This window comes from Anopheles maculipalpis, chromosome 2RL (genome assembly GCF_943734695.1).
Source record: "Anopheles maculipalpis chromosome 2RL, idAnoMacuDA_375_x, whole genome shotgun sequence".
NCBI lineage: Eukaryota > Metazoa > Arthropoda > Insecta > Diptera > Culicidae > Anopheles > Anopheles maculipalpis.
In genome coordinates this window covers 1,597,012-1,619,913 of record NC_064871.1, presented here as the reverse complement: position 1 = coordinate 1,619,913, position 22,902 = coordinate 1,597,012, and the positions used below count along the sequence as shown (strand labels likewise).

Sequence of the window (22,902 nt, the reverse complement as noted above, 5' to 3'; positions counted from 1 at the left end):
TAGCGAGCCGAAGTACCGCACCGCGATTCAGGAATTTACTAATGGAATATCGGATATTGTAAGCAATAGATATTATAGTGGCAAAAAAGAGGGGTAGCTGTGAATTAGCTTTGCCGATCCGCGGTAGATTATATGTAATGTGCTCGCTTCACACAAAACTCCATCAATCGAACCGTGTATTATTGAGTGCAAATTGTGGTTATTAGTTATGTTAGAATTGGTTTTCCCGTGGCGTTTTTTTTTTACTGTTCGGGGATTAATGCCATCATCAATATCGGGATGTTTTATTGAGCAGATATGTTGTTGCACACAGAAACACGTTCCTTGTTAAACTGCTGATGTGCGAAGCGCTAAATGTATGTCTCGTCCAGGTGTCATTATGCTTTGTGTATTGTATTTTTTACTCGCAATGTATGTTTTTAAATACTAATGCGATCCACTGTTTGTATGGCTTAATTCAGCATCACCAGCGAGACAGAGCAAGAGAGAGAGAGAGAGAGAGAGAGAGAGAGCGAGAGAGAGAGAGAGAGAGATAAAAAATCGCTCTTGAAAGGAAGCGCGGACTCTTGTGTTGTGCCCTGGACCTGGACTACAGTTGTTAGTTTGGGTTGACCATCCTCTGTTTAATTGTTATTTTTTGTACATGCATAGGCCTTTTATTTTGGTAGTTGTTTAAATAAAAAAAAACTCAATCAATATAAAATACTAGGCAACTTTTTCTTAAAGAAAGTTAGAAAAGAAAGAAATCAGACTCGGGAGGATTCACAGATGATTCGTTTATTTCATAATGATGCTTTGCTTTAGCAGCCTTACCTCCCCAGAGAGATGAGGACTATTTTCCGGTCTACGCTATACAGCTTATAGTAGCAGCTACCGAACAAAACCACAAAAAAAAAAAACACTACTCTCGACGTAATGGCCTTTCTCCGATGATTAGAACTGACGAGCTTGGGAGCTAAATCCAAGCCCAACGCCGCGCATCGTATGAGTCACCTGGCGCGCCACTTCGTACTGCTGTTCCATTGTTGAGAACAGTTCTTCCTGCTTCTTAATACTATCTCCCGATGCTTTGCCCCCGTTTGATGTGCCACCAGTTCCTGCCGTACCACCAGCACTGCCACTCGATCTAGCTGTGGCCGTGAGTGATGATGACGAAGATGTGCCCGCTGCGGTTGGTGGCGGTGATGTCGATTCTTCGCCCGGCTTCGGATCCTTTACACCCATCAGTCGGAGAAATTTCGACGCTACCCGTCCATCTGTGTCCTGGGCAAACTTGGCCTGTTCCCATTTGCTAATGTTCGACGATACCTCCTTGCTTTCGTTTGTTTTGTGGCTCCAGAGCAGTTTGCGCTTTTGCACCTGATCGGCATATCGGACCGGATTCACAACGCCCGGATTGTAGTACGACGGGAGCGGTACACTGTCGACTGCTTTCTGGTTCTGTTGCAGCACATCGATGCCCATCTTTTCTAGCTGTGCTGCTTTTGCGGTATTACGCAGCAATGCGCTACGGGACAGTAGCATGCTTGCGACGGTTGGATCTTGAACAGGTGTTTGAGAGACTGGTAGACCAAGCTGGCCAGTTTTAGCCTCGTTCGAGAGATTTAGTTTGGCCGCGACGGCTGGAGGGATAAGCGAACCGATCGGAGGTTTCGTTGGGATGCTCATCAAGGACGGTATGCCTGCAGTTGAGGAAGGTAGTACCGAAGGGATTCCCAACAGTGACTGAGGGACAGGCGGAGTAGGTAACAATGGGGTTGTATTTTGTGTAAATCTGCTAGGTGGTGTGGGAAGCAGCCCGCCAGCATAGGAAGGGTGTGACGTTGGTGTTTGTTGCTGCTGACTGGCACGCGGTGGTGAAGATTTGCTGCAGGATCGCGATCGCGATCGCGAACGGGATTTAGAGCGGGAATCCCGAGTCATCGACGAGTGACGTCGACGATTGCGTGATTCGCGTGAGTTTGAGCGACGACTCCTACGGTGGTCCTTGTCGTAATCTCGACCGCTTCGTTTATCCTTACGATCGTATCCACGAGAGTCACGTCGGTTATTGTCTCGATCATTGGATTTGCTGTGAATGAGAATATTTTAAATGTTAAGCGTTACAACGTGCAAACATAGAAAGACAAAGCGTCCGCATGTCTGATGGGCAGCTTGAGCTCTGTTGACGGCTGTTGACGAGTTGTGTTAATATCACACCATTCTAGCAACACTGACCACAACCACAGCTTGGAAGCTACTCGCTCCAATGCTATTTACCTCCAATTGCCTCCTCCTCGACGTTGATCTCGATAATCGCCACGAGAATCGCGAGCCGCTCCCCGTTCATGACGATTGCGTTCCCGGTCTCTGTCCCGTTCCCGTTCTCTTTCCCGTTCCCGATCACGTGTACGATCACGATCCTTTTGGCGATTCTTTTCCCGCTCCCGCTCACGATCTCGATCGCGTTCCCGCTCACGATTGCGCTGTTCGCGTTCACGCTCCCGCGTACGATCACGTTCCTTATCACGATTTTTACGATCACGGTCACGGGAAGTGCTTCGATTACGTCTGCTAGCTTCCTTTCTCGGTGGGGAAGATTTTCTTCTATCCTTAGGCTCTGCTTTCGCAGGGCTCTGGAAGTAGCATTACAATTTTACCGAAGGGCTAACCTTTTTTCAATTTGATTACTACCAAACATACCTTATTGCTACTGCTGGTGCCACCTGTGTGTGGTATTGAACCTGTACTACGACGCTGAGGACCTACCGGTGATCTCGATTGTCTGTCTTTGCTATCCTTGCTAGCCGAAGATGTTTTCTGTGCCGATTTTTGAGCATCGGCACCATTCGATTTGGTACGCGATGATGCTGGCGATGGGCTGCGCGATCTAGACTTGGAACCAGAACCGTCCGTCGAGCGCGAAGAGGATCGCGAGCGGTGATTATCGTTCGATGACGAAGAGTTCTACAAAGAAAGAATCAAACGCCATGCGTACGTCCCAGCTGTTTTTTACTGTATCCAATCCACTCGCTTAACACGCCCACTTGCCAGAATGAAATAATGTGGCTGTTGGCTTAAGAGGCCGCATTAGGGTTCTAGTGACGTGCGTGCGTTGAACATAGATGTTCAAACGGAAAGTGTCACGTCTTGGCGAGCATATTGGTTGCAGTAAGTGCAGGGTTATTGCAATAAACAGATCCATTCAATCCTTCTTTCCATACACGCCACGATACCACCAAGGATAGGTGTGAGAATGTATGGGGTTTAGCATTGCATTGTTTTTTGTTTTGTTTGTTTTACATTCTTTGTAAATTAGGCTTTAAAAAAGGTAACAGTATTAGGAGATTGTGGTAGAGAAGAAGAAAGCGTGAGTTGAACATGTTGATTTTCGAGTTTAGAGTTGTGGTCTAGGCCATACTTACACAGCACACTGCATCTTACCCACAGCGTAACAGAGTGAACGCGTGCGGTTGCTGGTTTTGCTACTACGTGTGTGTCCCTATATTCAGTCTTCCGACATCAACACCTTGGCTGGCTACTGGGACGTTGGAACTGGCAGCACAGTACTGATGACTACCAGATGACGACCGTTTTGTTTGCCAGAGCTACCGTTAAGCATCTTCCACGCAAAGCTCGTAAGCTTCCCCCGTTTGGAGGAAGAGGGAATGTTGCTTCGGTGCCGTAGGTTTCGTTGAGGATCGCTTGCAGCAAAGGATGTTGCTCTTGGGAGATTCTTTTGGAGTGTGTGTCTTTTTTTTTGGGATGGGATTTTGTGGCATATGGCATTTTCTTTTATAGGCTAAATGATTGTAGTGTTCTTTGGACGACAACATAATACGCGTCAGGATTATTGGCAATAACAGCAATAGGGGAAGATGTTTGCGGAAAGAAATGAACGTAATACTGAATGGTTTGGATTTTAGATTCGTAACGGTTCGAAGAGAGATAGAGAAAACATAAACACAGCATAGCAAATAGCAAAACTTTACGCTCATTTTTTCGAGATTTCTCTTCCCGATATTTTTTTCTTTGAGTATTATCTTGGCTTACAAAACCAGGGAACAATAATTCAACAAAATTTTACGGATAGAAAAAAGGGGTGAACAAGACATTGCGTATGCGCTAAGCCTAACACATTCATATTTACCTCATGCTGATCCTTGCGCGATTTGTGCTGGAGGTTCTTATCATCCTTCTTCTTATCGTCATGCTTTTCATCCTTACGGCGTGCAGTAGTAGATGGTTTGCCGTGGCCACTCCTGTCGGGCGTTCCGGCCGTCGTGGAGGAAGAGCTCGATGAACCGGTCGGTGACGCGGTCTGTTCCTATGGGAAGGGGCAACTATTCAGGACATGTACAGGCAAGACAGGCGAATTGTGTTATTAAAACAGTCTTTCCACAGTAAACGATGCATCGAGATTTGTTCTGCTTTTGCTTTGCGGAAGCAACCTGTCCCACACAATACACCAACAGATATATGGGAGACCATTGAAATGGACTGAATTGACATTTTTGTGACCTTGAGCGGTGATGTACCGTAGAACTGAGCTGTTTGTTAATAATCTGAGGACATTATTAAGAGTTGTTGTTACATCCACTATGAAGCGTATCTGTACCAAAACGGGACCGTCTCAGGATTTCGTGACAAGTTTTAAACCAGGTGTAATGAGCATTCTTTTTTCGAACGATTGATGCTATGTTGTGTGAAAAATCGATATTCCGCGTAGAATGTGCCCACTCCATGGAAAGCAACATCACATGGGTGAAATTCTTTCCGTCCATCCAGCCGCGGCGGTAAAAACCGGTGGTGGTAAGCTATATTTAATCATGAAAATGTCTTTTTTTAGCTATTCACACAGCTTTCACCACTTTTCCTTTATCGCCTCATTTCTGTACGTACGCATCCCTATAGCTTCCTTATATGGTTTACACTGCTGTGAGTGTCTCTGTGTGTGTCACCCTGAAGGGACATCGCGTGCAAATGTTTTTGGAGGCACGCATCGAAATATTTTGCATTGTGCTCTTTCGCTTCAAATAGTTTACTATGAGTTACGGAAAAGACAAGACCAAACATTCAACAATTAACTATTTACCCGATTCGATTCCCTATCGTCTGATTCTTCCTCCTGCTCGTCCGCTTCGTAGTTACGTAGAAAGTCCATGATGTTATCTCACGACTAGGACGTTCGGGACAGCGAAGAACGATTACTTTTGGTCTTTCACTATTCACAAACAACTCGAATTGAGACTATACGGGTCACTACGCAGTGAAATTGGTTGTAAAATGGTTTTTTTTCGATTGCAAAAATGCGCCCGAAACAAACAAACAACTTGACAGAATTCCAAGAGAACTTTTTCGGGCTGCTTTCGCATATTCTATACATGAGCAGGCATCGTGTTGTTTGTGTGCGTGCGTGCGTGCATCTTTTGACGTGCTTGTCAACGCGTTTATGCCCTAAACTTGGAAACTGCATTTAATTTAAAATCTACGGTAGATTGTATTTATGTAAATAATTTAAAAATAGAAAGCATAGAAAAATGTGGAAAAATACGTATGAATAATGCAAAACAGTTCCCGTTATTAACATAAATTAAACACAATAAAGATTGGAGGCGAGATCATCGACCACTGTGCAAATGTTAAGGTGCATTTAAATGGTAACCGTTGTTGCTTGCATACTCAAACACGTGTCCCAGTATTTTAATACATTTTTGAATTCCCTTTCTCTTTTCATTAAACCAACATAGGATCGATGTTTTAAAATTATTATCCCTTTCGTCAGATTTATTTCTCCTCCGAATATTTCTTATCAAAATTATAGCTCTCCATCGTATCGCGAACCGCTTTCAGCTCGTTCAGCAATAGCAGCGCATCGTTTCGGTTCAGGTTCACCGTATGGGACGTTTGCTTTGGCAACCCGTCGACTATCTCATTCTGGATGCCTATCTTCAGCTGAATGCAGTCGATCGTATTCTTCGGAATGCTGCAGCTGAACGTGTCCAGCTGATTAATGCGCAAACTTTTCTCCCGCAGCACGGCACGGATTTTCAGTACATAAGCGTCCAACAGTCGGCAAAGGATGGCGGTATGTTCCTTTGGCAGTCCGAGCTGCTGAAGTTCCGTGCCGAATTCGGTACTTTCTGTATTGTGTCGAGAGGCACTGGTAAGCAGAAATCTTAAACAAGCAATACCACCCTTCGGTCCATCCATGGAACCCTTTGTGATGGAATAGATTTTGCCAATTTCGGTCTCCTGCAAAACAGATAGAGAGAGAGAGAGAGAGAGAGAGAGAGAGAGAGAGAGAGAGAGAGAATAGAGATAGGTCTCGTGCTTTTTTACCCATAATTGTGGAACCAAAACCATTTCTTACCGGTATTTCCGCTCCTAGGATTGACTTAGCCGTATGTTCACCAAGCTCGTTCAGCTGGTCCGTCGTGAGTTGGGCCAGGTTGGAATGGATTTCGGCCAGCACCCAATCGGGACAGTCACCATCGCCGCAGAAGCGAAATTTCTAAAACGGTACCAAGTATCAAAAGATTTAGATTGCGGGATAGTACCAAGCATGGAAAGGTAAATGTTTGGTGAATAACTTTCCAACTAACTTCATTAAACGAAATGGGCCAGTTAACCTGTGTGGGGGCAACCAGGCAGTTTGAAAGTTTCCAAGTTTTCGCGTAGTAGAATAGAATTGCTTTAATTACTGCTGCTACGATGACGTACGATCCTTCAGATAATGGGATTTTGGGGACTGAAATGCGCGGCTTTTAGTTACTGACCCATTGCGCCACACAAAATAACAAAACGAGGTCTTTAAGCGGGAGAAGTTGGGAGTCGTTGGAAGTTGCAAGCTGCCTACCAGACGCACCTTTACATTTAAACCAAAAGCTCCGGATAGCCGGAGGGGTGTAGCGTGATCACATCACAATCTTACGAAGGATGTGCTTTCGTCACGAACGAGCAGCAGTAGTACGGGAGGCGAGGCTACAGGCCCATTTCAAATGTTCCGACGAACTACACCGTCAGTCACAAACGGGGTGGTATTATTTGGATGGAAAGGATTGGTGCAAGTTTTCAAATGAGTGTCCCAACGTACTTCATCGGTTCCGCTCGGTTGAACAGATTTGATTGCACGAGCACTGGGGAGTACAACCTGTGCGCTATTACTTTCCCTGGGCTGGCCATTTTGATACACCTCAACCCGGTGGTCCCACGTTACTATTAGGTGTCGCATCTCCCACCTTTGGTCTCCCGAGTCGGTCATTTCTTTAAGGATGAAACTTTTCATTACGCACGTTTCTGATCCCTGGATGCGTGCGATGGTTGGGCAGAGGGAGAGCCATTTTCGAAGGATGAGGCTTTGATAATGGATGTAAATCTTAAATCCCCTTCCCGTACGTTCTCTTTTTTCTACATTTTGCATTTGTTAGAAATACTTCAATCGTTTGTAATTGTCAGCAATCAAGGGATGCTTCACTGCGTGGCGCGCACTCTCCCTCCGGAATTATTTTACGAATCGATGATTTGTGTAGGTTCCACCAAAAAGGACAGCCACGCAGTCAAAGAACTCGTTGTTCGTCAACCAGCAGACCAATTGGTCGGGGTTTGGTCGTTTTGGTAAGTGGTAAGGGAGTATATAAAAAGGACATCCGCCGTTCAACAGGTGCGTCAGTTTGCGATTGACCGTGACCGCGTCAACATGCAGCCGGTGTTGGTGCGTTCGGTTGCTCGAAAATAGTGGGATGTGAGATACCAAAGAACACCCCGTATGCAAACATTTATTTTTGGTGACGAAAGGATTAAAACGTGAGAAGTGCAAACAAAAAGTTCTTTCCTCGGCAGTGTACAGAAGTGCTGAAAGGTAGACACGATGGCCATATTTTGTCTAGTGCTTGCTACAGCCACCTTCGTGCTAACCGCAGTACCACAAGCATGCCGTTGCGATGGTTCCGATCAAATCGGAGGCAACGATTTAGCGCTTCGAGCAATGCTGTCCAGTGGCGACGGAACGGGTGGCAATATTTGGCAAACCATTCGAGAACGGTTTATCAGCGGAGATGGAAACAACAATTTGATTTCGAGCGCCAGACTAACACACGACCTGCCGGCGAACCCGTCCGAAACGGTGCTGCTCCTAGAATCGCTCATCAATCGGTACCGGAAGTACGTGGTGGAAAGATTCGTTCGCTTCGATGACGCGTGTTCGATGGTGCTGTTTGGTGGTGATGATCCGCTGGAAAACGACGACACCGAGGATAACGAATCGCGTACAGAAATATCGCATAGCAGCGTGCCGTCCGAAGGGCTACTACAAGGAAGTGCTTCCAAGGGGGCCAGTGATGGTGGTGAGTCGTTTCGACCGGAAATCAACCGGTCTGTTTATTTGATTTTGGAAGTTGTGCAAGGTGGCGGTTTTGCGTTTTCTTTTCTATATAGAACCATATATTTTTGTGTTCTGCACACGGAAACGCTCTCGGCGTGCCTTTTTTTTCTTCTTCTCACAAATGTCCACCGACACGGGGCGGGTGGTATGTTTGCTTTGCTCCGGTAGTTGTTGACGGTGAGCCATTTTAGCGTGATTGCTTTTTGCCCGCCAGTTCTGCTCCGCGTCGGTGCAGGTGGTGGCACAAGGAGAAGTTAGTTGAATTAATGTAACGCAATCATGCAATTATGGCCATGTTGGTCCATATAGGATGTGTTTTTAAATGTACATTCCTTGGACCGGCGCTGTTCAAGGGGACGAAAAAAAGCAAGGGAAAATTGTGGAACTGAATGTATTAATTACTCTCTTTGCATGTTTCGTACATGGGTAGATCAATGTTTGGAAGAGAATTGATTAAAAATTCATAATGAATACTTGATGTTTGTCCCCTTTCAGCATTGAACCAGCTTCAACGAGATGGTCCAATGGTACATGACTTATGCTCCCGAAGTGCGAAGCAGTATTATCGTTGCCTAATGGAACGCTTCAACGATCAGCAGTTGATCGGCATGTTGCAGGATCATCTGGACACGTACTGCTTTCGGCGAGGAGATCCGTTCGATCGTAATATGGGCGCACTTCAGAAGCGTGACACACCACGCTATGTGTCCAAGCAAAAGTTCCACTCGTGGGGCGGTAAACGGAACACGGCTCAGGTGTTTTATCCGTGGGGTGGCAAACGTACGGTTCCGCGGCCACACAAGCAACCGAAGGTAGTCATACGCAATCCGTTCCACTCGTGGGGTGGCAAACGAAGCGGAGATTCGTCGGCTTTGGTTTGATCGATCGAACGTTTGCCCGATGTCGCCGCATCTCAGGTAGTGTGGAGCGTTTGGCACCGATGAAGATGATGAAGCTATGAAGCCAGCAGTCGCCGTCACTGATCACCAGCCGATTCGATGCTTTTATCCCCTCCGGTCAGTGCATGTTTTGTGGTATTACTATAAGCTATCGTCCCGTTTGCTAAGCGCCATTCAATGCTCCCCCGCGCAAGCAATTCGCACACTCGCAAATCATACAGAGCAGCAAGGAAAACTATTTGAATAAATATTGCGCTTGCGAACCAAATTTCGATTGTGTGTTTTTTAGTATTAGGTGGAATGGAGGTAAGAATCACAACAACGCTATCAAATCACATCCGGACCGTCTTCACGTACGCAGGGCTGACGGTCCAGCTACGGGTAAATGCAGTCATTGGAAGCCAGAAATGTGCATCTCCCGAAGATATCCCGATAAGAGGAAGAAAGTAATGAAACGGAAATAAACTTACCATCCTGCTGGCGATCGGTGGAAGTTATGATAAGAGAATGCACCCTCACCTATCCGAACTGTTTCGCTTTCACACGCAAATATATCCCTTGGTTCAGAATCAACGAACGGGTTGAAAGAAAGGTCTGCAACTTATTACACGGCTTAAAACGCAAGGAAACAACCTAAAATGTGCATAACTTTCTATGCTCACAAAGCGGTCGGGATATCTGTTTGTTTATTATGTAGAGATTGCTACAAGAAGAGTGATAAAGGCTCTGTCAAACAGCTGTCAAATTGAGGAATGGAAAACAAGTTTGACAATGTTCTTAACCTCACAGGTAGGTGGCGCTGCTGTAGCTCGGGAGGTTTCTTCTTGTGGAGCTTTCAACACAGGTATCTGTAAGGCAATAAGGACAAAATTACAAGCGATGTAATATTTATAAATCCTTTTTAGCCTAATTTATCGAGGCAAAATAGTAGTAAAGTTGCCCTTTTAATAAAAGAGAAAAAAGCAAAAAGAATAGTTGATAGAAGAAGAAAATCCAACCTAATGATAGTTAACGGTGTCGTGGCATATCCCATGAAGGGGAGAAACGATTAAATTAGTTAGTTTCACGTGGAATTTATGCCACAGGGTAAGCTCTCTCACTATCTATAGTTTTAGAAATTGCATTCGAAAGTATGAAAACTGTTTGCATACTCAGCAAGAAAGCATTAGGAAAAAGACTTTTGACTGCAGAGTTTTGCGATAAAGGGTGGCGTAGGATTACAAAACGCTTTGAGAGTTTGATTGATTTGCGACGACCAAAGACGGCGAAGACGGTGAAGACGAGATGTGGGCAAGTGTGTGAGAAAAGTTTTGCCCATGATTCCGATTCCCGTCGTCACCTAACACCCAAGCACTGCCAGGTTCTTAGTTTTGTGCTGTGTAATTCAATAAAATGTTTAGCAAACTTTCATCCTACAAGAATGGGTTCCAGTATGTGTGTGTGTGTGTGGTTTTAGCCAGAATTGCATGTTTTAATCTCTTACTTTGCCGATAATCCGCCAAAGCATGTCGGGCCCTTTATTTGCTTGATTATGGGCAATCCGCAAAGAAGGGGAGGCAAAGTTCTTTGTAACAGGAGCTATTTTCTTCTCGATTACACACGCACACGCCGTTTGCGTTCAATTGACGCTTCTAACAAGCATTTGCAGCGTTGCATCTTGCCCGAAGCGAAAGGATCATTCGATGTGTTGCATCAATTTGGAATGGTGGGTAGTTCGAGGTGCAATCGAGCATTGCGTCTTTCGAATGCAATCGCCAAGTACACCCATTAGTGCAACAGATGGTTGCGATGATGCGTTCCTGAGACTTCCCGCGAAAGAAGCTGCCATTAGTGGGGCTACTTTCGGTAGCGCCAATTACCGTGATGCACTTTCTGTCGCATCTGCAAATGCAATCGTCGATAGCATCAATGAACCCTTGTGGTTGGTTCATCAAAAAACACTGAGTTGACGGTTGTTGTGTAGTGCCATTGTTACACAGTACTTTGTGGCCGTAGGAAATGGAACACGGGAGTGAGTCGTAAGCACTTGGTGTAATATCATTTGAAAGGTGCATACGCTTAAGAACGGTTGGCATGAAACATCTCCAGAAACATGTTGCTAGGCAACCCACATTTCGAAAGGGTTCCATGAGCGGTTCCGACCAAAAAACTAGCGTTATTGATTAATGGAGAACGTGCGCGCAAGAACGTGTTGCGTAATGTTGACCATCGATCGCGTCTGAAACAAACGATCGTTGACCTTGACGGTAGTGTCGTCTGACGGAGGAGGTGTCTAGCGGAAAAAAGGGAATGGAAGGTAATTCCTTCTGGCATAAGGAAGGAGTGTGTGAGGGAAGATTGCGATCGTAAATCGGACAAGTAAACAATGTAGGCCATATAGACGACATGACGGGTCGTCTAAGAGTTGAGGGCGTCAGATATCTAGAGCAGCGACATGATGAACCAGCCACCGTACGACGTTCAAGGTCTGTGGGGTGCTTTGCTCGTGAGAAGGGAAAAAAGAACCCCAGGCCGGATTGGAACGGAAACGGCAGGACTTGTGAGCTAGCGTTCTGAGTCCGATCGATGAGGAATGCGATCGATTTGAAGCCGGACAATTGCGTAAAACTCTTGGTTGACCGTGGACGACATTCTCCGATCTAGATACGATCAAGGCAGATGAGAAACCGATCCAAGACGGCAGTTTGAATGTCATCCAACAAGATCATGCGATAATCTGCATTCAATGGATCTCAAATGACAATATCGAATGCCCCTTTCTATCTATCTTGACCCCAACAAAGGCAACCTGATTATGACTTTCGAATGCGCGATCGAGTTGAAAAATGAAGTGGCCATATTTCCGCCGTTAAAGACCACCCGTCTGAAGGAGGTTGGGCCCTTCGATGGACGTTCGTGACGGAAACGGAGCAAATCTAAGCATTAGAGACCCTCCACTCACTTTTCGGTAGTGAATGGAGAATAGATTAACAAGAGTTTTGGGGAATTTTTCTTACAGCACACTATGTTGTTGTTTGCCCATTTCTCATGCTCAACATGGACACGATAGTTCATTTTTCTTGCAGTGGGACATATTTCCTTTTTGAGACGGCTCGTCGTGACGCTATCGAAAGCGATGGTGGCGAAGGGATGCAAATAATGAACCGGGTTACCGTCAAAAATGGAAATTAATTTATTGTTTAAACGTCGAACGTGGGGAGAATGTGCATTCAATGTCGGGGAATACTACCCTCCGCTCCGCTCCTTCTTTAGCTTATCGTGAAATCCGGGAATTCCAGCGTGATGGTACTCGCTCACTACTATCTGCAAGGTTGGGGTGGGGATTGAGATAATTCGGTTAACTGCGCTTAATTAATAGCTAATATTTACCTTGTCGAGCGCGTAACGATTGCATCTTGCTCGGCATCCCGGGACCCGTTGCTGATGTTTGGTCAGTAATTTACATAATATCCTACCATCGATGATAAGCTTTAGGATTTAGCAAAAGCGTGAGTGCGGGGCGATAGAAATTGATGTTATAAAGGCTTAGGAGAGTAGATATTATAAATCATAACTTGGTCCAGTCGTGGCGAATCGCAGGATTTGGTAATGTTTGCCGAAATGCGCCACACAGTGGCTTGATGTACATCATCCGGGGCCAAGATGAAAGCATTCTTGCGCTGATGAAATTCTGTAAAATAAGACAGACCATTATGTGAAATAGAGCAGTGAAATAAGCCTGGATTGATTTGTGCTAATTTAATTAATGTATCTCGATGACGGCTTAGTCCCAAGTTACTGGGTATCGTGTGCAAAAGGCTAAACAACGTAGTATCATAGGAAAGCGTGGTTACAGGGCACAACCAGCGTTGCTATGGTGATGTGGTGTGCAGCACTTCTCAAACACCCACCCCACTCCTTTGGAGGAATTCCCATCGATTGTTTCTTATGGCCGGGGCCTATGAGAAGTTGTCTAAAACTCGTCCTCGTAGAACGATCTGGTAGGTTCTTGTCGTAATGGGCCAGTAAATGATACGACCCTTTTCCCACACACAATCACACAGTGCAATATGCACATGCCAATTCAATGCTCTCTCGTAAACGGAAATGAAAGCTCAAGAACGAAATGGAAATGCGTTCACAAGCGACGTGTGTGTAAAGGAGAAGGAAAGCACATAGTTGAGGGATGCCAAAGGCGTAAATATTTGAGTGGCAATGATTTTATAATGTGTTCTCAAACACTTGGGAACGCGGGCACGGCGGAAGGGCTCGAACGGATTGGTCCTAGAGCCCTAGAGCTGGGATAATGGGTGTAATAGTCCGTGAAGTTAGTGTAAAGTTTAGTGCAAAAAGGGGGAGCAACGTACTGGCGTACCGAAGCGCTGACGATAACTACACGTGCTCAACACGTGCTCGAAGCGATCCGGAGCAAATCTGTGCGGTGCTACTAATCAGGAAAAATGACGATTCCATTAATGGTCTTGGTGCGATTGCATAAATTACACAATGGGAAATCTTTTCCTTGTTCACTGGCCGTCGATTGGTGAGTGCTAATTAAACACCCTCCTGGATGTGGGTGTGCTTCCCTCCATGCACTAGGCTGTGTTCGGCAGTGAACGTTTTGAATTTTTAATACAACGCTGATGACAATGAAGAACCATAATTCCAAACTCTCCTTTAAACAGCTTTAATATTCAACTTTTTTTGTAGGCGTGTTTTTTTTTGTTATTGGCCGCGTTCTTCGGGACTTTTTTCGCGCTCGACTCGATCCAATATCGCGTGTTGGTCGCGCTGGGATGACGAAGGTCTGGATGGAATTTGTCGAGACACGCCGTAAGTAACGACATTATTATTATTCATTACAATGATTAATTACAGCGCTTTTTTTTTAGTTGTTTACGGTCACTCCCGCTGAAGGTGTCGAAAAGTGGACCGAAACATGGCGGCTCACCACATCGCAGCGCGAATGATTCAGCAAGGCAGCAAATTCCAGCGACAAAAAAGTACTTGTTTTCGATAGGCAAATAACGCATCGGCAGCGGAGGGGCTGGTTGGTCGAGGTTCGATGGTTTAAAGAAGGTGCTGCAAGGTATTTAAAACAGGAAGAGTGTAATGGCGCCAATGATGACGAGCAACACTTGCCACAGCAAGCAAGTGGTTAATCGTAAAAATAAACTTCGAACCAATCGATAAACCCTGAACGGCAGCAGTAACAGGAACCAAAAGCCATGCTTCTTCATTTCGAGTAGAAGCAAAAACGAAAATAAAAAAAAAAAAACACTTTAATATTACACCATCGAAATCGAGCGGTGCAAAGGGATGTTTCTTTGGGTTGCGTGAAACGGGTTGGTGCCAACCAACCAAGTGGCTTACGCTTTGATGTTCACCAGCTTCAGCGCCCGTTAAACGTTAAATCATTCCGTTTCCACCTGTCGATGGTGTCGCTTTTAATTAGTTCGTTTTGATGTGGTGCTTGTGGAGACCCCGGTTTCAGAAGCCTACGGTGAACGTGAACACGAGTGGCAAAGCAACAGATTAATCACAGCCCTTCAGAATCTTAGCCGAGCTTGGATTGGAATGCATGTGATCGAGATCGAGAAAGAGTGGAAGACATTAAGCGCCCATCGTACAATTAGTCGCTTCGTGCAGGATGTGACAGATTGACACAATACAGGTGGCATCGTGGTGATGAAACACGAGATCAACATACGGTGAGATTTACATATCAACCCGCAAAAAGCTCCAACGTGAGCACATTACTCGTGGGAAAGTGAATCGACGGAAGTGGATGGATGGAAAATGGGGTCATTCGGAAGTATAATTTATGCTTACCGACCTTGCTGCGCTAACGGAAACCCCTACGGGTAGCTGAATGAGCGACGTGCGACGTTGTTATCTTGATGGAATGTGGCGTTAGAAAGGTGTGAAGAACTGACCACTGCTGGCAATGTGGAAACATTGCCCAAAAAGGGCGAAGATCAATATGAGATCGATCGATCATGGAACGATCGTGGAAGGGTAGAATTGCATGTGCACCGGCTCATCAAAGGACAGTCAGGCATTGCGACACAAAAATTGTGCCGCCAATTTGCGCACACGGGACACACGTGTAAGCCAAATCCGAATGGCAAACCGGCTGGGTGAAGGTAAACCCACGCGCCCCGATCTCTTCACTCGATCTTGCTCGATTATGATCTTGAACATGTGCGCGTGAGGGTTTTAAAGAGTATGTACCCGCCAGTTTCACCACTGACGCAATGGCGGAAGATAAATGGTGTAAAATTGGAGGAAAAGCATGTGCCTTCTTCGGATACGGATCCGGAGATACGAGGACCCGCGGGTGATGGGTAACCGGAGGTCTGCTTTTAATGATATTCCGTGCAGAGTGCGTTCAGAAGATACATTCGGCACATGCAGATTACGAGGGCCTCTGGTCGATGGTTTTGCAAATGTTGGTGATTGTTGTTCTTCCTAAATGGTTGATGGTTGAGTAGCTGTGGCGAACTGGGTGAATCCTCCTCTGTCAGCTTCCCGTTGAAGGTTACAATCGCTCGACACTGAACTTCGTCGTTCGCTCGAAAGCAGAGACACTCACTCCAAGAGGAATTCGTCGAAAGCATAGCGGCTCAAGGACGAATAAATCTGTTTGTGTTTTACTAAGTTGCTCTTTATTTTAGTATTATGACAATCTCCTTTTTTGACCATATCTGCTATCTTATGTGACGGTTGGACGCTGGAGGTCATTGTTGACATTCGGCTAAAAAGGGTGAGTTGTACGTGTTTGTAATTTGTAGAAGATGGATTGGAAGACGAAATTGTGACAGATAACTTAGAGGTATTCTACATTTATCAAGCCTGCTTCAAAAAAGTGTTAAGGCGCGGCCCTGTAACCTTATAAGTCTTAGAAACAAGCCGGAACTGTAACCATGACCAGTGTGGTGGTAAATGTTTCCCTTTTCGTGGCCATGACGATTAGCCGCTTCACTGCAGACAGCTCTCAATACGATTAGAATAGGTTAACCAATTCGAAATGGCCCAAAAAATCTGTACGGTTCGAAGGTGAAGGACATTGAAAGCGATGGACGACTTCGATGCATCATACATATTGGTTTATTTGTTCCACTGTACTAAACCATGTCCTGTTATTAGATCAAATTCTTCAACGAGATATACCTTTTGGAGGAGGTACTTTTGGCAGGCATTTTGTTCTCAACATACGTCTCTACAACTCGTTAAGGCTCTCTTTGAGAATTTGATTTTGGAAGGTAAATTTGTCGTCTGTTTCATATTTGCAGCATAGATTTAAAATTGATGGGCTCACAAATACCAGAGCGTACTCACTTGTCTGTTTCGGATATGGCAGCTTTAAATGGACTGATAACGCAATTAACTGTACATCTGTAAACGTTTGACGATGGTTATGTGAGGTGACCATTAGGTAGTGGAGTCATCTCATCAGAAATCTTTAGTTCAACCCATTTGTTTCAAAATCACACATTAAAGAGCAGCTACGAAACGAAGAAAAAACGAGTTACAATTAAAAAGAGTAAAGTCATCCGATTTGATGCCATCATAATTGCATCAACTTTCTCATGCTCTTACAGCCTTTGCCGATAAATTTCGTTGTTCATTAGAAGGAAAGTAAAAGTGAAACTAGAAAAGATGAGTTAACAAAATAAAACAAACTACCAAACATAACGTTCCCGAACAATATCGAATTAACAGCAACGGGGGGTGCATGCACGTAATTGCGTCACCCACAACACAATGCGGGATAAAAAGGGCACAACCGAAAGAAAAAAAGAAAGCAAAAAAAAAGCTCGGGGAAGGCATCTCAATCGAGCAGGTGCACTGGGAGCAGGGAGCCATATTAATGTAAACGCGTGCCAAGAAGAAAGATAATCGTGATGTGTGGGGAAACGTGGATCGGAGCAAGCACAAAGCATAAAGTGATGGAAGCTTCGGCGAGAAGCTTGATGTATGCTGGCGAAATGGCATAAATAAACACAGCAAATGCACACACAAAGGCACACACACACACACACACATTCATTGATCATTGATGACTTCAGTTGTGTATCGAAGACAGACGGATGGATGCGGGTCGTGCTTTCTGTTATGCTCGTGTTACCATGGATCGGGTTGCTTTGATTGAAGTAAAAGCTCCCGACCAGAGCCCGCTTTTGGAGGATTGTAAGTAGATGGCGGTGAAATGTCGGTGGCGGTCGGTTTGGCTATGGGTAAATATTGTTGAATGCATCCCGACCCGAATTACCCGACCGAATAATTCCGAATGCTGCTGGCTGATAAATAGAGGACACATTTTTGTATGTTTCGGTGTCGCCATATCTCTCTCTCTCTCTCTGTGTGTCTGTTTGTATTGGCAATCGATATACAAGGGAAATGGTAATTGAATCCGATCCGTTTCAAGAAGCTTCCCCATCCCCTTTAACCCAAGAGCAAACGAATAGGTCATGTTTATCGTAAAAGAAACTGCTATCATGGAACCAGCCAACAAGCAAACAAGAGCACATAAGAGCTTGTGCATGCACGAAACGAAACATAACTTAACTTGGGAGCGGCATTCCAAACACAAAGCATATCTTCCCACCTTGAGCTCACAGCGTTTCTTGAGCTTATGTTAATTAATTTTCGCGTTCACGTGCCACGATTGGGGACCGCGTTGAAAGTGTACCGTGATTAGATAAACGGTTCGACAGATTGCCCTGGGAACTACTGGGCATTACTTGACGGGCAAAACATTCTGTTTTTTTTTCTTCTCCAATCCAGCTCGCACGAGAGAGTGATGCGTCTTGATGGCACGACTGGTCACTGGTGGGCTTCATCTTCATCAGCAACTGCCACTGACGGATCGTCTTCGAACGGTAGGAACGATCGCCGGCTGCCTCTCGCGAGGTTTCGTCATTCCATTTGCCGTGTGTGAGTGCGTCGACGAGTACCACGTTGAGAGATGAAATTGAAAATTAAGCGACCTTCTAGTTCAATGTCTGCCAGCGCAGATGTCTCGCAGCAGCTTCTCGTGCACGGTTTGGACCGGATTAAGCTGGATACACGGAGCCTGAGGTGCGTTGATCGATGGTGGTACGGATTGACGGTGATCGCTAACGATCGTGGATAAGTAAGCCATCGCAGCTGGAGAGCATGAGACTTGTCCGCGTTTCCGTGGTTGATTGTTGTATTACAGTGCCGCGCGCTCGTACGGTGTACCATGTGGGTCGAATTTGAGATGGAAACAGTACATAGAGCATAATTACATACTAGCATAGCATAACGAAACGGGTGCGCTTAGAGTGTTGCAACACAGAGGGCGAGAAAAGCGAAAACATACATCAGAACATGGGATCTTCAATGTTGGTAGTGCAAATGGAAAATCGATTTTTATTCCTCTTAATGCATCAGATATTACGTGGAACCACAGTTATTGATAGTAATAAACCTTTCATGGAATAAAATAAAAACTAGAACACAACCTCTACACACCAGTTGGGTAGTGATAATTAATTAAAGTTATTATTTACAAACATCGCCACTAGAAACTAAAAATTTAAATCCAACAGATTCAGTGCAAACTAACCACGGTTCCAGGTACGTAACAAAACTCTTTTAGCACGCAGTCTGTTGGTATGGGGATGCAATATTGCAAACGCGAAAAAAGTTATTATCAGCCATTCACATTGACAATGATGATAGGTCGGCTGGTTTTCCTGCTTTCCATGGCAGCCTCCGCAAGTAGGTTCCATGCCATCATCCATCGATAGTGGTTCAACATAGGCAAAAGAGACTGCAACTAAGCGTGTTCGTAGTTGGCCAATTTTATTGCCCACTTTTATTAGATTTAACCATTTTTTTCACTCCCGACCGACCGACCGAGCGGGTCTAAGTGAATGGGCTTTAAACGTTACGTTTTCCTTTCCCGGTTTAAGCTATTGACCGTGTGGAGAAGCAGTCTTAGCTCGATCGCTGAACTTGATTTGAGCCAACTAATGCAAATGGGAAAAGATGATGGGGGAATTCAGTTTAATCATATTTGAAACATTCTCTTTAGCGGTTGCAGCTGCCTCATCGGAAGCGTTGTTGTAATGCACTGTTCCACTGGTTTTTATTATTCATTGCTTCTGGATGCATATAAATCATCCCAAATAAAGAATGTCTCCCAGCGTGTGTGTGTACCTATTGTGTGGCAAAGCAAAGGTAGCAGGTGCCAACAACAAACAAAAAAAAAAATCACAAAAAATGAAAATTTGAATAGCCCAACATGTTTGCAGATTTATGGACTAGATGTTTTATATTCCCAAACTCGCAATGGGCAATGGCGAAAAGTGTTGAAAGTGCATCCACTAACCTCTCCCTTATGTTAATCTATGTTTAAGGTAATCTTTCCACTATCTTTAGCAACATCGGTTTTGGGTTAGAAAAACATCGGTTCCAAGTGTTGCGATTTGTGGTCGGGCAGGAACAACGGTGCAAACTACTAATTGTGCTGCTGCTTAAAATGTGATCCCACAGCACACCGTGACCCCTCGGGGTGTGACCGGGTAGCTAGTACCACCCACGATACGGTGGTGTACGCTTGTTCCCGCATAAATTAGTTCCGTTGTTTTGTTGTCTTTACGGGCTGCAGTGCTCGACAGTAATGCAGCTCTATCGCCCTTGCAGCCTAGAGTTCGCTGTAAGAGGTGTTGATGGTGCAGTTCTCACGGGCCAGTTGCCTTGCCCGACCCATGTTAGTACATTACGGGGCTGCCGAAATGCATCCTGATAAGCTGGCGACCGCTGAAGCGCTGAAGCCAATCTCCCATGCAACACCAGCGCTGTTTTTCCGATCTCTTGGCAGAAAGAAAAATCAACCGCTCATCGCTGCTTTCGTTTCGTAACAGTAACGTTAATTGCATTTACGATTATTGCTCGTAAAAATCAGACTCGGCGCGGGTTTGTTGAGGTAGCCGTAAACATTGTCACTTTCATTCGATCCGGGGCAGGTCGGCATGATTTTAAAATTGGTAACCCCGAGCTGGGTGCAGATTTCGAGCGGAACTAAGCGATACAGTGAGAGTGACTTAAATTGTCTCTATCGAAAAAGCTGAATGCAATGCAACGATATTGATGGAATCCATTAAGTACAAGATCGCGGAAAAATAGCTACACGGGTTATTGTGCCATTTTAATGATGATTTAATGGTGGGCGGATGGATCAGTCAGTGATAAATAATTTAATAACTGTAATACGGTAAAAAAACATCATTAAACACAGCAGTTGTAATTGAATAAACCTTTTTTTCAAATTTTGCTTTTCTATGGAATTACGATTGTTTTAACAAAAAAAAAAAACGGTTTTCAGTAGTCGTGTTAGAGAGCGATTTGAGTAAATAATTTTTTTACAAAACTCGTTGCAGCGTAGAATGATTGTTGTTTACTCAAAAATTCAATAAAAACCTCCCTATCACTGCAGGGAAAAAAGCCTGCAGCATGCCCACATTAAATTTCAATTTAAAGTAACAAATGCTAAATACATTATCTCTCATCTTTAATAGGGCACCTTTAAACTTGCTTATGCTCCATATCAATATTGATAACAATAGAGCAAAATTCTGACTATCGAAAAGATAATATTTGAATCATTTTATAATCAAACAACTGTATGTAAATGTAATTATTCACAATAGCACGTCTTCAACCCTCCAAATGGAGCACAAAAACCAATAGATTTGTATGGATCTATTAATTTAATCTCGCTCTTTCTGTATACAAAGAAATTCCCTTCCCAGTGGTCACGCTTCACCATCGAAGCGTTATGTAAAGAGAGCTACAAAAGAAAAGAAACGCGATCATGAATGGGTGGTATTATCTTTACAAAGTAATCGCCACACGCCCCGCGATCCGTTTTGTAAACGAATCTATCATTAGCATGCCCAAGAAAGATCGTTCGGTGATGGTTCGGTGCGTCATTCCGTATTCCGTGCGCTTCACATTCCCGTGCATTATCGGTCTCAATCGAACCTGATCGGTAAACCCTCAGCTCGGTAAACTCTCCTCTCGAACTCGAACTCAACACTGGACCTTCGGTGTCTCAGCAAATGTAGCGTCCGTAAGGGTAACGAGACACGAGGTTAAGAGACGTACAAAACCCTACGATTGACATCCTATACGTCGCTTGAGGGAGCGATTCGATTTACCTTCCTGGTGAAGGAAAACTTGCCAGTCGGACCGAGGCAAGATTCAGATGCAGCTGGCAAGTGTTGGAAACGGAGGATCCACTGGTATGTGTATGTGTACCTTTATTTGTAGGATGGTACCACGGTTAACGTGTCGAGTTCGAGTTACAAAAGCGACCGTAACACAGTTACGGCACACAGTCTTTCCGAACTCTAAAGCAACGTTCACTTTCGATTGCAGGTGAGCGTTAGCCCTTACCATCTCATGTAAATATGATTTGTGTCGAACCAGCCACCTTACGATTCGGCACACAGTCCCAGGCAGGGACAGAAGAAAAATGTGTACACCGTTAGCGGTTAGCGACGATCAAGCAGTGGAACTGATTCGCGGCGGGAAGAATGCGGAAACGACGACGACGACGACGATGATGATGATCATATGTGGTGGTGAGTGCTTCTTGTGGCCAGTTACGATCACCACGTACTACTGTCCAGCATAAAGTGAGCTTATTTTAGCATGATCGCGCTAAGCTAAGAAGGGCTTACGGGTTCGTTTATTGGCGAAGATCAAGAAAGGATCATTGCGTTGGTTAGGTTTGAGTTTTGGCTTCATTTTGTCTCCTCTTTTGTGGGAGCTGGACAAGTGCATACGTTTATGGGGGTTGGGTAATTACTCGTCAAGGTTCTTCCTTTCACAGTGAGCGAGCGAGTGAATCATGGGTTTGACATCGTGTTCAAAATGAAGTTGGTAAGCGCCCGGATGCTGCCGTTTTGTACGAATATACTTTGTATTGGTCCTTAATGTATGGACACGCAATACAACTCCAGCAAAGTAAATAAAAACCATTTCATTTCCATAACAATCAATTGTTTGCAGTTGGTCGGTGCCATGCCAGTAACTGTGGTGAGGCTTTTTTTCCCGTGTTCATTGAAGTCTATCGGACGGTAATAATTACCGTTTCTCTCGGTTAATTATCAACCGTGTGCTAGTGTGATCACACTGCTCGAATTAAAGCAGAAGAAGGTAATTCCTCCCATGTCAACGGACAGATAAGTGGAGGTCGCTCTTTCGCCACTGAGGGTTCACAAATTGACCTGCCAGCAATTCTGCAGCGTCGTGCAGAAGTGCTAGCGTACAATTAAAGGTGTATAAACCCTGCGAAAATCAACCCCGCGCTCAAGAGTGACCTATCGTGTTTCGATCGATCGTGCACAGGTTGTGCTCCAATATTGTTTCGCGAATGCGCGATGCGCATCTTCCTCTATTCGTTCAAAGCGGTCGTGCTTGTTGGTTGGATTTACGTTAGAAGTCTACAATCACCTTGACGGTGTGATCCATAAATGGAAGGTAAAAATATATTCTTTTCTCGTGATCCATTTTTCCTTTGCCTGGTTACACGTCGTTACACGTCATACGATCGTGAACTGGGCAGAGTGCAAAAAAGCAGCACAGTATTGACCACTTTAGGTTCTTTTTTTCTGCACACTG

The 22,902-nt window shown here is 44.8% G+C and overlaps 5 protein-coding genes and 1 long non-coding RNA gene across 7 annotated transcripts in view; 1 reads left to right on the top strand and 5 right to left on the bottom strand.

The window, feature by feature from the left end:
- Positions 1 to 11,369, top strand: part of LOC126557011 (uncharacterized) — an 83,541-nt gene extending 72,172 nt beyond the window's left edge. Inside the window, exon 3 of the mRNA XM_050212640.1 lies at positions 11,350 to 11,369. The gene's annotated coding sequence lies outside the window, so the exon portion shown is untranslated. The remainder of the gene's footprint in view (positions 1 to 11,349) is intronic.
- LOC126559895 (uncharacterized) overlaps positions 1 to 22,902 on the bottom strand; it is a 258,820-nt gene that overhangs the window by 33,840 nt on the left and 202,078 nt on the right. The window lies entirely within an intron of this gene.
- Positions 1 to 22,902, bottom strand: part of LOC126559073 (ras-related protein Rab-8A) — a 176,513-nt gene that overhangs the window by 18,130 nt on the left and 135,481 nt on the right. The window lies entirely within an intron of this gene.
- Positions 1 to 22,902, bottom strand: part of LOC126559085 (peptidoglycan-recognition protein LB) — a 64,274-nt gene that overhangs the window by 24,343 nt on the left and 17,029 nt on the right. The gene's annotated exons all lie outside the window — the stretch shown is intronic.
- On the bottom strand, positions 934 to 5,176 carry LOC126559784 (arginine/serine-rich coiled-coil protein 2). Its single transcript, XM_050215958.1, has 5 exons — positions 5,075 to 5,176; positions 4,130 to 4,306; positions 2,683 to 2,946; positions 2,260 to 2,615; positions 934 to 2,071 (listed from the first exon to the last, which is right to left on the bottom strand). Exons 1-5 carry the CDS (start codon positions 5,141 to 5,143, stop codon positions 934 to 936), a joined length of 2,004 nt encoding a protein of 667 aa, XP_050071915.1. The 5' UTR covers positions 5,144 to 5,176.
- LOC126559101 (COMM domain-containing protein 4) lies at positions 5,767 to 9,776 on the bottom strand. The gene is made up of 3 exons (XM_050215211.1): positions 9,732 to 9,776; positions 6,353 to 6,493; positions 5,767 to 6,234 (listed from the first exon to the last, which is right to left on the bottom strand). The coding sequence occupies exons 1-3, from the start codon at positions 9,732 to 9,734 to the stop codon at positions 5,767 to 5,769; spliced, it is 612 nt and encodes a 203-aa protein (XP_050071168.1). The 5' UTR covers positions 9,735 to 9,776.

Bases quoted from the DNA above. Each gene is read 5' to 3' on its own strand.
- LOC126559784 (XM_050215958.1), bottom strand. From the start codon at position 5,143: ATGGACTTTCTACGTAACTACGAAGCGGACGAGCAGGAGGAAGAATCA. The intron at 2,947-4,129 runs GTAAATATGAAT...CTTTCTTTGTAG, and splicing joins CGCGCAAGGATCAGCATGAG to AACTCTTCGTCATCGAACGA. The intron at 2,616-2,682 runs GTATGTTTGGTA...TGCTACTTCCAG, and splicing joins GCACCAGCAGTAGCAATAAG to AGCCCTGCGAAAGCAGAGCC.
- LOC126559101 (XM_050215211.1), bottom strand. The intron at 6,235-6,352 runs GTAAGAAATGGT...TCTGTTTTGCAG, and splicing joins TCCTAGGAGCGGAAATACCG to GAGACCGAAATTGGCAAAAT.